Source organism: Monopterus albus, unplaced genomic scaffold, assembly GCF_001952655.1.
Source record: "Monopterus albus unplaced genomic scaffold, M_albus_1.0 scaffold670.1, whole genome shotgun sequence".
NCBI classification, from domain to species: Eukaryota; Metazoa; Chordata; class Actinopteri; order Synbranchiformes; family Synbranchidae; genus Monopterus; species Monopterus albus.
In genome coordinates this window covers 14,664-29,407 of record NW_018128550.1, presented here as the reverse complement: position 1 = coordinate 29,407, position 14,744 = coordinate 14,664, and the positions used below count along the sequence as shown (strand labels likewise).

General features: G+C 42.7%; 3 protein-coding genes across 3 annotated transcripts in view; all 3 read left to right on the top strand.

The window, feature by feature from the left end:
- The window catches only part of LOC109953447 (cysteine-rich protein 2-like), a 10,325-nt gene extending 5,169 nt beyond the window's left edge, over positions 1-5,156 (top strand). The window contains 7 exon segments of the mRNA XM_020588937.1: positions 1-37; positions 1,517-1,574; positions 1,671-1,796; positions 2,145-2,213; positions 2,311-2,405; positions 3,314-3,371; positions 4,345-5,156. The exon segment at positions 1-37 is cut by the window's left edge and continues 32 nt beyond it. Coding sequence (XP_020444593.1) covers positions 1-37; positions 1,517-1,574; positions 1,671-1,796; positions 2,145-2,213; positions 2,311-2,405; positions 3,314-3,371; positions 4,345-4,409 — 508 coding nt within the window. The 3' untranslated portion in view covers positions 4,410-5,156.
- Positions 5,157-6,121: 965 nt separating this feature from the next.
- Positions 6,122-10,146, top strand: LOC109953446 (proline-rich nuclear receptor coactivator 2-like). Its single transcript, XM_020588936.1, has 2 exons — positions 6,122-6,766; positions 7,293-10,146. Exons 1-2 carry the CDS (start codon positions 6,458-6,460, stop codon positions 7,764-7,766), a joined length of 783 nt encoding a protein of 260 aa, XP_020444592.1. The 5' UTR covers positions 6,122-6,457; the 3' UTR covers positions 7,767-10,146.
- A 2,999-nt stretch (positions 10,147-13,145) lies between these two features.
- LOC109953449 (uncharacterized) lies at positions 13,146-14,739 on the top strand (the record flags this gene model as incomplete). Its single annotated transcript, XM_020588938.1, has 5 exons — positions 13,146-13,152; positions 13,334-13,666; positions 13,789-14,046; positions 14,206-14,298; positions 14,660-14,739. Coding segments are annotated over exons 2-5 (696 nt in total), but the record flags the coding sequence as incomplete, so codon positions are not given.
- Positions 14,740-14,744: the final 5 nt, after the last annotated feature.

Below are 14,744 nucleotides of genomic sequence, written 5' to 3'. Positions count from 1 at the left end.
CTGCAACAAGACGCTGAATCCAGGAGGCCATGCTGAGGTGAGCAGAGCCATCAGACTTTGGTGAAGCACATTTTACATTTGAAGATGATGTTTTAATCTATGATTTATGAAATGTAAGAACAGATATTAGCATATTCCCACATTTCTGTGTCAGTATGAAGATGTAGTGGCTCAGGGCTGCCATTGCGCACTTCTAGATTTTTATTCAGACTATAAATAAGTGATGAAACAGATTATAGCAGAAGGGGAATGAGCTGGCTTGTGAATTAGATCAAATGCAGTAACCTTTGTGATTTATCATGTGTAGTTGGGCGTCACAGGCTGTGAGTTGTTTCAAGCGGCCTCAGCCAGCAGAGAACTTAATGCAACCTTAGCAGGAACTGCTGGGTTTCCTTGTGGTTAAACTTGTACAGTCACTCTAGTGACTTTCTAAACAACCTGCAGAAAAGTCAGCACCATGACTGTACGAGTTTGACCACAATGAGGCTGCAAGTACTTCCTGCTGTGGTTCGTCTACTGTGGTTCAGCCTCTGTTTGAGGATCTGTTCACACCGGGTGTATTTGGAGCTGTTTGTTCATCTTTTTTTGGTACAGTTTGTCCAGGTAAAAACAATGTCACTGAGACACCTGTTCTTTTCCTAACAGAGATTTGTTATGTTAAGGACATTACGCTATATATCCATATAAATCAACACAACTTAAACCTCCCCAAGCAAAGAGCCATACAACATCAGGTGTTAAGAGGATACACAAAGAGATTTATGTGGATATCGGAGAGCGAGCGGGTTCTTTCAACATGCAGGTCACTGCTTAACGTCAGCTCCCAGAGAGTCCCAACATAACATGGAGGAAGTATTTAGGTCCTTTATTTAAGGCAAAGGTCAGAATCTGGAAATGTGTACATTGTGTATCATTAGCAGAATGCAGAAAGTATTAGTCACTCATTATGTAAATGGATTTTTCAGAGTACTTCATTATTCTATGAAAAATAAAACTGCATCATTATTCCTGAATGAATGAAATTATAGTGATCATTCATGTAACTGTGCATCTGTGTCTGAATGACAAAATATATCACCTCGACAGATAAATGAACCCATATTTCATGGTTAAAAATACATATTTAGAAAGTCAAGGACGTTTTCCTGAGAAAGAGTCGTCGGTTGTGCACAGTAGATAGTTGAGGGGGGGTCTTTTTCTAAAGGTCAGGCTTCACAGAGGTTAATAAAATGACTTGAAGGCAAACAGACCCCATTATGCACTGATGCTCATATTTAGCTTTTGTCATGTTTATAAATTAGTGTGAGGAGACAATAACATGGAGCAGACGAGGCCTATAACTCCTGTGAATAAGTCCTGGTTGATTTGTTATTCAGCATTACTGTATGTGAATCCAAACAGACAAAGAAAAATCTAAATCTTTCCACTCTGGTTCAGAGGAGTAGCTTCACTCAGAGGCTTGTGAGGAATGGTTGTCTCTGCTGCAGCTGACTCTCCCTCCCTGGTGTTTTTGCAGCATGATGGGAAGCCTTACTGCCACAAGCCCTGCTACGCCGCCCTCTTTGGACCGAAAGGTGCCATTTCTTCTTTGTGCACTTACAAAAACATTTGAAAGAACTTTTTTAAGGTCAGCTTCAGAATTGTAAATCCAACATTTGCATGTGTTTTAGGCGTGAACATCGGCGGAGCTGGTTCCTACGTGTACGACACTCCTGTCAACGAAGCTCCTGCGGCCGTTTCCATGGAAACAGATGCCAAACCAGAAGAGGAGAGAAAAGCACGGGGACCAGTGAAGGGTGAGAACTGTGTGGAGCAAAAATAGAACTGTCATATGTTAGGAAGAGAAATTCGATGTCTGCTAAAATGTTCTCTCTGGATGGCAGCGGGTTCAGTTTAGTCACTGTGGTTGCAGTAATGACCACTGTAACACACTGAAGGCATGCTGGGGGTGGGAACATCAAGATAAGGAAAGTAGGAAGTCACAGAGGAAGAAATTAACTGTCAGCAGAAACTGAGAAAAAGAAAAATGTATGGGTGTATTGGAGATAAAGATGTTTCAGTCACAGTGATCATGTGAAGATCTGTGTGTTCTTGGAGAAAACTCTCAGCAGATTATAAATCTAAGATCAACGTAACTGTTTCAGCTGCGAGCTTCTCATCTTTCTCTGGAGGACCAAACATCTGCCCCAGATGCAACAAGACGGTGTATTTCGGTCAGTAGATTGCTGTCTTTCTATACGAGTGTTGGAATGTTACGAGTGACAAAGTGGCTGGTTGCCATAGTGACTATCTCTACGTGTGTGTGTGCAGCTGAGAAGGTGTCGTCCCTCGGGAAGAACTGGCACCGGCCCTGTCTGCGCTGTGAGAGGTGCGGTAAGACTCTGGCTCCCGGCAGCCACGCAGAGGTGAGCGCTGCACTCAGGAAGATGAAAGTCGTGGTATTTCTGGAGACTTTAGTAATGGGATACAAAAATGGACCACAGACTGACGGCAGCTCTTTACAGCCTCTTTAGATGGAGAAATGTCCATTTACTTGATTCTCAGAAGGCATCAAAGAGCAAATAAAAAAGGTTAAAAAGATCATTTCCTTGTAGACGTCCAGGTGGTATCACATGAGCTCAGCCTGGGGTCACATTAAGACAACACCCTCATCTAATAAGTGGTCTGTCATGAACACCCACTGAATCCATCCGATATCTATACCGCTTACTGAAGCCAAGCCCAGCTGACTTTGGGTGACAGACAGGGTACACCCTGGCCAGGTACCCACTGAATGATGCATCAGTTTACACTGAATGTCATGCACAGTAAAGCTGGCAGAAAGGTCTTGATGTAGATTATTTTCTTAACTGAATTAGATGCTATACAAAGTGTCAGAATCACGTCTTGTTGTACAAGTGAATCTGATTTACTGTAGGTCGTCCTCATAAAACTGTGGTTCAAGCTGCTGCTTTGTTTATTGCTTTTTTTTTGTTTTTGTTTTTTTTTAAGTAACAATGACCATGACGGGACAAGAGGCTGTTTTGTGTATAAAATCGTGCTTCGTTTGACCCTGAATTTTAGGGAAGCGGTTCATCCTGGTTTGGGGTATTTTGATGGTGGATTGTTGATCAGCCATTTTAAAGTTTTTCTATTTAAATATTCAGAGTAGAGTAGAAAACAACTGTTCATGCAGTTCTTCTGATTTTGACTGACATACTTTAATAATAAACATCTTGTGTTGCCAAACATTTTGTTGTGACAAAACATCAGTTAATGACAACACAAGTCCACATATGGAGGAATAAGTGGAGTTCTCGTCTCTCTGCTGCAGCACGACGGAGAGCCGTACTGCCACAAACCATGCTACGCTGTGCTGTTTGGACCCAAAGGTATGACATCACAAACACTTCCAGTGCAGTGCAGGGTGCAGAACTGCAGGTCAGAGGTCAGTTAACATTCACATGTCCGCAGTCATCGGTCTGCTGGAGGTTGTTTTAGGTCTACAAATGTTTACCGGGAGCAGAGGCGTCTTACCAGCACAGTCAGACCTTGGTAACCACAGTTTTCATGGCCTAGAAGTGTCAGACTGAAGGTCAGGAAAAAGGCAAGAGTTACATGAGTTACATTTTGCTCTAACAGACGCGACTGATGAAACACTATCAGAAATACCTGTTTAAAGTCACCTGGGACAGCTGGTGAGCCTCAGTGACCGTTTAAAGACAAGGGCATGTATCCTGTAAAGGTTGCAAAAGTGTGTATATCTAATATTCTTGCCAGTTTGCACTCCATAAACCTGCATCTGTCTTCCAGCTGTAGTGTTTTTGGACTTTAGCTCGACACTGAAACTTTATTTGGACATCTGAATAACATAAGCTCTTTGTAAAGACCCCCCAGGAATGAGCTCACATCTGGCTTTTACACTTCATAATCCTCCTGATGTTTTTGTGTTACAGTTTTTGTTGATGTAATTATCAGGATTGCTGCTTGTTCTGCATTACTTTAAAGGCTCAGTCCGCACAAATTACTCACAAAACCTTTATCACTTCACTCTGGCTGTGCAGGTAGTTTAGTTATGTGTCCAGGTTTTGGATTTCTGCCTCCACTGCATTACTACACAGCTGAATATAATGTTTTGGTTTTTCCAAACATTAAAAAGATACAAATGAATATCACAATAGACTGGGTCATACTGTAGGCTGCTGCATAATCCGTAAAACCAACTTTCAAGAGGTTCTGGACTGTTGGTGTTGAAAAATTCTCAAAAGCCAAGTTGCTGCTCAGTGTTTTTACTCTAATCAGCCAGAACTATCTGTATGGCTAATTTAGTTTTTGGGTGAACTTGTGTGTCCTGCTTTCTGTCAGGTGTAAACACTGGGGGCGTGGGCAGCTACATCTATGACGATCCTGAAGCCGAAGCACAGCCCTGAGCCCTGACGCTGCCGCCGACACCCAGACAGAGCTTCGCGTCCAGAAGCCTCAACGTCTCGATCATTTGCCTTCTACAGTCACGGTGACAAATGATCTGTACTGCGCTCACAGGGGTGGATAATTAGTTGTTTATGTTGTACTTGTATTTTGTTTATATACCTATTTTTTGTACTGAAACAAACCTTTACCACATCCTCCTGTGAGTTTCAGATTAGCATTTTGGTTTCTTAGTTCTTTGCCAAATAATTATTATTAGCCTATTTTGTAGTGAATTAGAGTGCCGTGTTTTTCACTCAGTATTAATAGTTTTTCAGACTATTGTGCACTTACAAGACGTACTGTATGAGGGGAAACATACCAGCCCATCAAAGTAGTGTTAGTGTTTCCTGAAATGAAGGTGTAGATGTAGTTTATTGAATGGTCTGCAGGTGACTGAGGTCAAAATGCTCATGTTTTTACAGTAAAACTGTGTGTTAGTGGGTGTGTGCATGGTCATACAGCAACATTGTTATAACTAGGTGAGGCTAATAAACACCAGCCTTGCTCTGTACTTTCATACACAAGGACAAAACCTTTAGGGCTACAATATTTTTTTCATCACTCAATTATTTAGACTATTAAATGATAAATAGTCAAAACTGCCCATCATTTAACAGAGCCCAGGTTAGTTACTGCTTGTTTTACCTGATCAACAGTCAAAAATAAATTTTACAATGAACAAGCTGCAACTGGTTATTTTTAGTCTTTTTTATGCCTAATGACTTAAACTGTTAATTGTTTACAAAAATTGCTGCTGATTAATCTTTTGACTACCTGCCTGATTTTACCTGATAACTCATTTGAATGCCAGTTTGTTTTTTCCCTCACTAACATACTGTAACACTTGTGACAGTGGTTGGCACAGTCTCCTCAGAAAGAAGGCTCAGTACAGGTACAGAGGTCTGGTTGTGGTGGATCACACAATTTATAAAAGGCAGCCTATGCATTGTGTTAGTAACAATCCCTCAAACTGAGCAGGACGTTCAGTGTCTGTCACTGGTGAGTTCCACATCTGAAAGGTGCAGCCAAATAAAATGGTCAAACGTCACTGACAGGATGAAGTCTGCACCGCCTCTTACTGGAAACGGCCTGAAGAGGAGATGTCAAGCTGAACAGACTAACACCAGAAGCTAGAAGACAATGCCACTGAACATAGCCTACTGCAGTGACTGAGAGTGACAGGGGCCGCTTTACACCAGGCACCGATGACCAAAGTATTTTTCTTGCCAGGTTTGGGGCTTTAAAAACCTTAACATTTGACAAGCACAAACAATTAAATGTTGACATTTTTACTATTCATTTCAGTACTATAAATATGAGTAGTTTAATAATAACAAGGCATATTTTGTAGGTGCTTCATGTGTTTTCTATGCAAAAACCTTAATTAGGAAATAACATTTTTCTGAGTTATATAGTAGATGTGGGCTATAAAGTGGCACCAGAAGAAAATAAGGTACTTGAAGCACTAGTACCTCAAACTGATACTAGTTACTTTCTACCACATATTCAGAATATTCCGGGTGGGAACCACTGACTGTAGCTACATGGTGTGAACACAAAGTTTCGTGCACTGACGGGCAGAAGCCGCAATCCGCAGAGCATCTCTGTGCTTTCTGGATCGGCAACAAGTCATCTTATTTTGAAATACGCTGCCGGAAGTCGCTGGTTTTATTGTGGCGACCATAACGTTTGTGCTACTTCTCCTTTGATAAAATAACGCGGACGCTCCATCACGGGATAAGACATCCGTCGATTATTAGTAGTATAACTACTTAAAAAAAAAAAAAAAAACACCAGTTCAGGTTCATAGAAAACTTCCACGGCGACAGTACAACACAGTGTTTGTTAAGCAGTTAGTTCTGCGTGACGGCAACTTGGATTGAAAACAGAGTATTGTCCACTCAGTTGGCTAACTGTTAGCTAGCTGTTAGCTTGTGACGTTGTTAGCAAAACAACTTAGCTGCCGAGGAATTTAACAGCCTGTTTATGTTCTCGCCACTTTTGAGAAATGCTGAACGGATCGCCGGCTCGCAGCGATGAAACCAACATCGGTAACGTCGAAAACAACAACCCGGTAACGTTGATTTCCGGTAGCGATGGGCTGAACACGGGAAACAAAACGAGGCAGGCGCTGCTGAAGAAAGGAGGGAGGAAGCTGAGGTCGACGGCGCCGCTGCACCAGAAACCCCCGAGAAACTGCCCCAACATCCTCCTCTTCGACCACAACAACAACACTCTGACTGCTCCATCTACTAATCAACTCTCAGCCGAGCCCGGTCTGACCCTCTATCAGCTCAGACCTGGAGCCAAGAATGAGGTAGATCAGACTGTTTGGACCTAATATATATATGATCAGCAAATCACCTCAGTTACCAGAGATCTACTGTAATCTTATAAAAGTGTTAACACGTCCCAGTGATGGAAGAAGTGCTCAGAACCTTCATTTAAGTGGTTATTACTACTCTGTCAAATACTTCCTGCAGCCAGGAATTCTGCATAAATGTTATATTTACAACATCTTCGGTTATTTTGTATGCAAAAATCAAAATTTATAAAGCTGTCAGGCAAATAGTTGAGGCAAAGTACAGTAAACTTCTACTGCATTTCAGAAATAAATAAAGTATCGTAAAACTGACATATTTGAGTTGAATGTTGCTTTGTATCTGCCGAACATGTGAATAAGCAGCTGTTTGCTAACAAGTTCATCGTATCAAGTGGTGATAAAAATCAGTTAAGGCGAGTTTAAGAATGTTTTGTTTCTACTTTCACACTCAACATGACGACATCCGTAAAGGGATTTTATTTCTCTTACCACTGAATTAATAACTGTTTTTGTTCTGTAGCTGCTGACATCCAAAGGAGACTGTTTGGAGCGAGGAGCCACTCAGCCAGGAGGCCAGACTGCTCACAGTCTGCCCAGGCATGATCCCATCACCCAGAGTGGAAACACCCAGAGCCACAACAAGCAGGGTCGAACCCCGGGTGTTTGTCCCGCCACAAAGAAGAAAGATAACAGCAGCCCAAATAAGGCCCCCTCTCTGCAGCAGCCTCCACCCAGAGAGTGGAAAAAACCTCTGCACACCTCCAACAACATGAAGGCCCCAAATGCACCACCAACTGAAACTGCTCCCGAATACATCAAAGATGGCGAGAAGGTCTACGCTGGAGCAAGGTTCAGTGAGCCACCCTCACCAAGTGTCTTACCCAAACCGCCCAGCCACTGGGTTGGAGACCAGGAGCCTCCAAAGAGTAACCAAAGCCGAGAGCAAATGACTGTTCATTTAAAGTCACTGCTGAAGGTTCAACACGCATCATGACCGCAGTCTGGCATCTCATTGTGGAGCAGACCTGTCTGATATCTGATTAATAACAAACACCGACCATTGGAAAATTGATAATGAGGTAAATGGAGTTTGGCCATTAACACACTGCAGTACAATGTAGGGAGTTTTTAGCTAGTGTAGTACCGTGACCCATAGACCAACACGCTGCCTGCATGTGTGAACAGTTTGGAGATGTTGTGTTGTTGCTGGAGACCTGACTGACGAGCTGTGAGAGGAGTTTATCAAAGACTTCCTGCCTTTTTGTCAGCAGAGAAAAGAAAATGTTGTGATTGTATTTCAGAGTGAACGCTTGTTTTTATGAAGTGAATGTCATAGTGAGGCAGCAACAGGAGCCCTGGCTCATGTTCACATGATGCAAAGCAATGACTTTTCTTTCACTCTTCCTGTGAGCACTTCTTAAGCAGCAGCCTTGTGATGAATCACCTTTTAAAGAGCTTGTGTTAATGTACATAATATATTGTAAACATATATTTGTGTATATTTTTCCCTGTTTTAACTGAGATTCTAGTTTTGTTACTGAGGTTTTTCAGTCCCCCTGCCAACTACGGCACTTTGTGGCAGCTCCTTCAGTGTGAGGCACAGTGGACGTAAGAAGGACTTTTCTTACTGATTTGCACTGAAAACTAAAATCAGGAAGGGCAGGAAATGTAACTGTGACCCAGCGCTTGACCAGCCACTTTGATGAATTCACCAGCCAGCTTAGAGCAATGCCGAGGACTTCCAGATCTTGGCTGGTTACCTTTCAAAATGACAGTGGACAAACGGAGAAGCCACACTCAGAGTTTACAGCTGCTGGCAGGAGGTTTTCCCCCTCCCTGAACACAGGTCCAGCCAGAGGAAAGCTAAGGTCAGATCAGGGACTGAGAAGCTGATGAGGCTGCTGAAGCCTGAAGAGAAGACGTGGGGAGTCTCACAACCGGCTGCTGCACAAAGCCAGCATCCAGCCTCCAGACCAAGTGCTTGTTCTTTTCCAGCTTCATTGCACTGACTGACAGTATTTCCACATGAAGCCGGCTTCATTCTGTGTCCACACTAAACAGCAGTGTTTTCTCCCCAACAAAGGAGGTTTTACCAAACAGTAGGTTTGAGGAGGTAAATCCTGAAACCCTGGCTTGGCGTTGTAGTGAGGGTCCAGGGCTGCTTTAAAGGCAGAGGCATTAAAGTGAAAGACAAACTGCCTTAAGTTGTCTCAGATTTTCTGTGATCACTCATTTTAAAAGCCAGTGTAGCTGATCACACACAGCTGTTCCTCACCTGTACTGGTGTCAGTCAGTAGATGTCATCAGCTAAACGGTACCTCCACAGACCTGCCCTGTTACCGCTGATTAAAAGTTTGGCCTTTGACCTAGTACAAACGCCAAAGATTTGGTGTTTCCCGCTTTTAAAAAGTGAGGATTTTCAGCTTTTGTTTTCAGTTTAGTCTCATTGTAAACTGGGGGTGCGTAGGTTTTGGACTACTGCTCAGACAAAACAGGACACTTCAGTCTGGCACTTTCACATCTTGGAAATTATGATTTTGATATTTTATGGGATGATATGAAGCAGTCAGTTCATCAGTAATAATAAACATAGAAGAGTGGTTTGGGGAGCAGAGCATTGTAGCAGCCTTCGAACCGCTGCCCGGTTAAAAGGGAGAATTGACTGGTCCCGATCAGATCAGCCTGTTTTAGTCACTCCGTTATCTGGCAGCAGAAGCAGGTATGTAAATGTGAATTTGGCTGTTAAACAGCTGGGACTCTGCAGTGTGACTCATTCTGCACAGATGTTGCTGTAAAGACAGTTTGGTTGTTTGCTAAATGAAAAGACAACAAAGGAGAAGAGATTAAGCTGTTTGCTTCTTGTTCTGGTGTTTCAGTGTGGACCAAGCTCTTTATCAAAACAACACAAAACCGTGTAGAAACGGCTTTTTTAAAACATGTGAACTGTTTTAAAACCACCTGGCTTCATGTGGACGCAGTCTGTATTATTTTTTTATGTCATTTTTTCATTTCATATAGCTTTTCTTTTTTCTCTGACACACTTTAAAGCCTGTTCATGTTTACCAGGACAGCAGTCTGTGCTCAGTTTGACAGATGATGGTGGTTATTTTACCACGTGGTTGTTTTTTTTATTGTTTCTGTGGATGCAGGCAGCTGCTGGATCTTGTTTCTTGACCTCTGTGATGTCACATAAATGGAAAACGGTATTACTGTAGCGAAAACTGCCCATTTTATTGCAGTGTTTTAAACTGATCTCATTCCAGTTAAATCGCCGAGTCACAATTTGGAAATAAAGTGTATTTTATGAAGCCTTTCATATCTAAATTAAAATTCAAATAAAAAATTGGATACCCCGTTACCTACTGCTTCTCTGTTCATTACAGGTCGCATTAACGTGATTATGTTTTTGTCTCCTAGACACAGACAACAACATGCTTACTACACACTATCTCCTCCAGAGTTTAACATTTAATGTTTTAGATATACAGTCATGATTCCTTTCTGACATAACGAGCTGCCACGTTCACATGTCTGCTTCTCATACATATCTGACCTGCACAGCTACTTTGTTGGTTTACTTGGTACCGTGTCTTGTCAGTGCAGTGGTGCTGACGGAGCTGACTCTGTTAACATGTTCAAGGATTTAAATGTTAGCTTCACTGGGTCAGGTGACGTTAGTTTCACCCACATCCTCTCTTCCTCAGGCCCCTGCTGCTTTCCTTTAAACTGCTGTTCCCCATCCAGCCACCAGGTGTCCCCAGACTTTCCCTCCATTCCCAGCATCCTGATCTTCTCCACCCACTCACACAGCTGGTCCCAGTTATCAGGTCTCCCTCTGGCCAGTTTCCCCTGCTCCTTTACAGGTTGATTCTGTTTTGGGCTTCCAGCTTGTTTTTGGATTTTGCCTGTTCCTTTTGCTGTTGTTGCCTGTTGTTGAGCTGCCTGGACCACATACTGTCAGCGTGTTCACCTTTTCCATTAGTCTCTAAACCGGCAGCGACGTCACCAGCTGCTGTGTGAGAAGAATCAACAACATTAAACCCAACAAAACAAAATGGTGAGAAGACACCATTGGTTTCTGTGGATGCAGGCAGCTGCTGGATCTTGTTTCTTGACCTCTGTGATGTCACATAAATGGAAAACGGTATTACTGTAGCGAAAACTGCCCATTTTATTGCAGTGTTTTAAACTGATCTCATTCCAGTTAAATCGCCGAGTCACAATTTGGAAATAAAGTGTATTTTATGAAGCCTTTCATATCTAAATTAAAATTCAAATAAAAAATTGGATTACCCCGTTACCTACTGCTTCTTTGTTCATTACAGGTCGCATTAACGTGATTATGTTTTTGTCTCCTAGACACAGACAACAACATGCTTACTACACACTATCTCCTCCAGAGTTTAACATTTAATGTTTTAGATATACAGTCATGATTCCTTTCTGACATAACGAGCTGCCACGTTCACATGTCTGCTTCTCATACATATCTGACCTGCACAACTACTGATGTTTTTTCTAGGGTGTGTCATTATGACTCTAAACTAAGCCCCCCCCTCCAGACGAGCTCCAGAGGCTCCCCTGACTCCTTGGGCCCCTGTGCGCTGTTGGCCGTTCAGTAATCCATCCACAACACCAAGAGTCAGAATCTGGTGGAGGATGGGTTTGACTCGACCTGTCTGTGGACGTGCGCTGTCAGAATCACTGTGATCCTGTTTTATAATAGAAGATTAGAGTTGCATTCATGCAAACACTGACCTTGACTAAGGATGTTCACACCTTCAGCTCGCTCAGCCCTGTTTTTACTCTTTTCATGTGGTCTAAGTTGACACATGCTAATAATGGAGAGTGAGTTTATTTGTTGGTTTACTTGGTACCGTGTCTTGTCAGTGCAGTGGTGCTGACGGAGCTGACTCTGTTAACATGTTCAAGGATTTAAATGTTAGCTTCACTGGGTCAGGTGACGTTAGTTTCACCCACATCCTCTCTTCCTCAGGCCCCTGCTGCTTTCCTTTAAACTGCTGTTCCCCATCCAGCCACCAGGTGTCCCCAGACTTTCCCTCCATTCCCAGCCACCTGATCTTCTCCACCCACTCACACAGCTGGTCCCAGTTATCAGGTCTCCCTCTGGCCAGTTTCCCCTGCTCCTTTACAAGTTGATTCTGTTTTGGGCTTCCAGCTTGTTTTTGGATTTTGCCTGTTCCTTTTGCTGTTGTTGCCTGTTGTTGAGCTGCCTGGACCACATACTGTCAGCGTGTTCACCTTTTCCATTAGTCTCACTGCACTTTCCTGCCTCCCTGTCTGCACATCTGTGATGTGGGTTGTAGTTATGACAGTTTATAGCAGCTTATTTTAAACTTTATCATGCTGTTTCTGTTGTGCAACTGACTGGAGGAGGAGCAGAGTCATCACTCTTACCTCAGTCCTCTTCTGCTTTTCATGTGTTCTGAGTTTCCACATGCCACAGCCACAAGGGGAGACCAGCATGCGCCTGTTGGTTTACCTGGTCTTGTAGTGGTGATGCTAGCAGAAGTGGCTCAGACTGTGTTTTTAAAGGCAGAGGTTGTCTCATTCAAGAGAATGGCTGCAGCTTTGTCTTTTGAGCAGCTGGTTTTCATGTTGATCTGAAGTTCCTGTTGTCCATTTCCTTTACCTCCACCCTGAACCACAGTTTCCTCTTCTGCTGCTCTAATTTTAGCCAAATCTTCATTCTGTTTCTTTTCTGCTTATTTCCCAGAACTTTCACAGGCACTTTGTCAGACTGCTGGTTTTTTTGGTTCATATATTACAGTTTAAGAAATGAGCTTATTGCCTGGGATGTATTTGCTCAGTCACTAGATGATAGAAGTGTGAAACCTTTGAGGAGTTTGGGGTGGATGGATGGATGAGACAGTGAGACTCCCCCACAGGAGAGTGGTGTGTGACATTGTGCTGTTTTCCTAAACCTTTGAGATTTTAACTTAATAAAAATACTTCATTACTGTTTTACTCCAGGAACTGATCTAATTGATCTGAGTATTAGCAGACTTCCTCTAGATGAGTCAAATGTAAACTTAGGTCTGATGTTGAAATGTTTATCACAAGGGGAGCAAACATGTTTCTGCTGCTGTTTTCTCCTTGTTTCAACATAACCTGAAGCTCCTCTGTGGAACTCGATGTCTCACCGTCCGCTGACACGTTACAGTCATCACACACTATGTGCTCCTCCTCTGTCCTCCAGTCTGCCACAAAAAGCAGCCCATTCTCTGTGACAGTAGGTAAACGAGTAAGGGCGAAGCAACATTAAATCCCTCGTTCATCAGGAGCTGTGAGAGGGAGCAGAATGTCTGTTTCCACATGGTTCCACATTTTATTATTTTTAATGCTGCTTCGTTTGAGAGGTAAGAAACCTGTGTTACAGTAGTTACTCAAACAGAGGATGTTTGATTTCATGTTGTTTTGCAGTAAATGGTTTTATTTTAATTACCTCTAGTTGTGGTTCAACTTTTGTTCCCACTTTGTAACACTGGTTTTGAAATAAGAAAGAATTGAATATGATTTCTCTCATGTTCTTCACAGCAGCGAGTGGACAGTATCCGTCTCCTGTCACTGTCAGAGCTGGAGATGAAGTCACTTTGTCCTGTGAAAATATGTTGGGCACTCTGGATAGATGTGACAGCACTGTCTGGCTTTTCAGCGGTTCGAGATTCACAGCAGCAGTAGAGCTGATTAAACTGGGACGGATCGGTGAAGAAGCCAGATCTAAATCAGACAGACTGAGTGTCACAGAGAGCTGTTCTCTGGTTATAAAGAAGGTCACAGCTGAGGATGCTGGTCGTTACATCTGCAGACAGTTGGACACATCACGACGACAACAACATCAAGACTCTGTGGTTTTTCTGTCTGTTGTCACCAGTGAGTATTTTCCTCGTGATGTTTCAGCTCAAACGGTCAAGTTGTCAGAACAAAATGATTACAGTGATGAAGTTAATCCATCTCTTGTTGTCTTTCTCTGACAATGTCTCCATCTGCACCAGTGACTGAGGAGAAGAGCATAGATGAGGTGACGTTAAACTGCTTCGTGAAGACGTATGGGCGGTGCAGACGCACTGTGAGGTGGCTGTACCAGGTTACAGACAGGTATACGTACAACGACGACATAAAGACATCAGAGTCTGTCTGTTCAGCCACTGTCACCTTTACAGCTTCGAAGAAGTTCGACTTACTGAAGTGTGAGGTGACAAACGGACACAATGGAAAAGTGCAGCAGTTTCCCATCAGCCCTCAGGCCTCAGGTGAGAAGGTGATGAACTGATTAAAATCACTTTATACCAAGGTGGAAAAATAACAAACTACTGTACAGTCGTTTATTTGATGGATTTTTAGGTTTAGGATGGAGCCGCATGTTCACAAGGTGTGTTTTCACAGTGTACTTTGTGGTTTTCTTTGTTCAGGATATGATGCAGCAACAGAAGCTGCACCGGCAGCGACGTCACCGGCTGCTGTGTGGGAAGAATCAACAACGTTAAACCCAACAAAACAAAATGGTGAGAAGGCAGCTCAGTCATCCAGAGCTGTGCAGATATTCCACCCTATAACAGAAATACACTAAAAGATATGTGCTTTTTTTAATTTACCGTAAGTGTTTAGAGACACTTGATTTGTTTTTGTTAAATATGTATTCAGAGCTTCAATAGATGTAAGGAATTCATTTCATGCACTTCTACTAATAGATTAAGTTAAAACAAATGTTCTGGTTAATATTGTCTCATTATCAGATTTTATTCCATGGAGATGAACAGAATTTTGGATAAACCAATACATGGTCATAGATTTGTGTAGATCAGACTGTACACACTCTAATTGTTTTTTGTCCCATGTCAACCACATATTCACCTTGCATCACAGCGTATACAAACTGTTCTTATGTGAACTACATGATGCTGGGGATGCACGTGGCTGAGCTGCTCCTGCTGACTGTGGTCACCGCTCT

Coding starts and splice junctions, on each gene's coding strand:
- LOC109953446 (XM_020588936.1), top strand. CDS start 6,458: ATGCTGAACGGATCGCCGGCTCGCAGCGATGAAACCAACATCGGTAAC. Junction 6,767..7,292: donor GACCTGGAGCCAAGAATGAG/GTAGATCAGACT, acceptor TTTGTTCTGTAG/CTGCTGACATCCAAAGGAGA.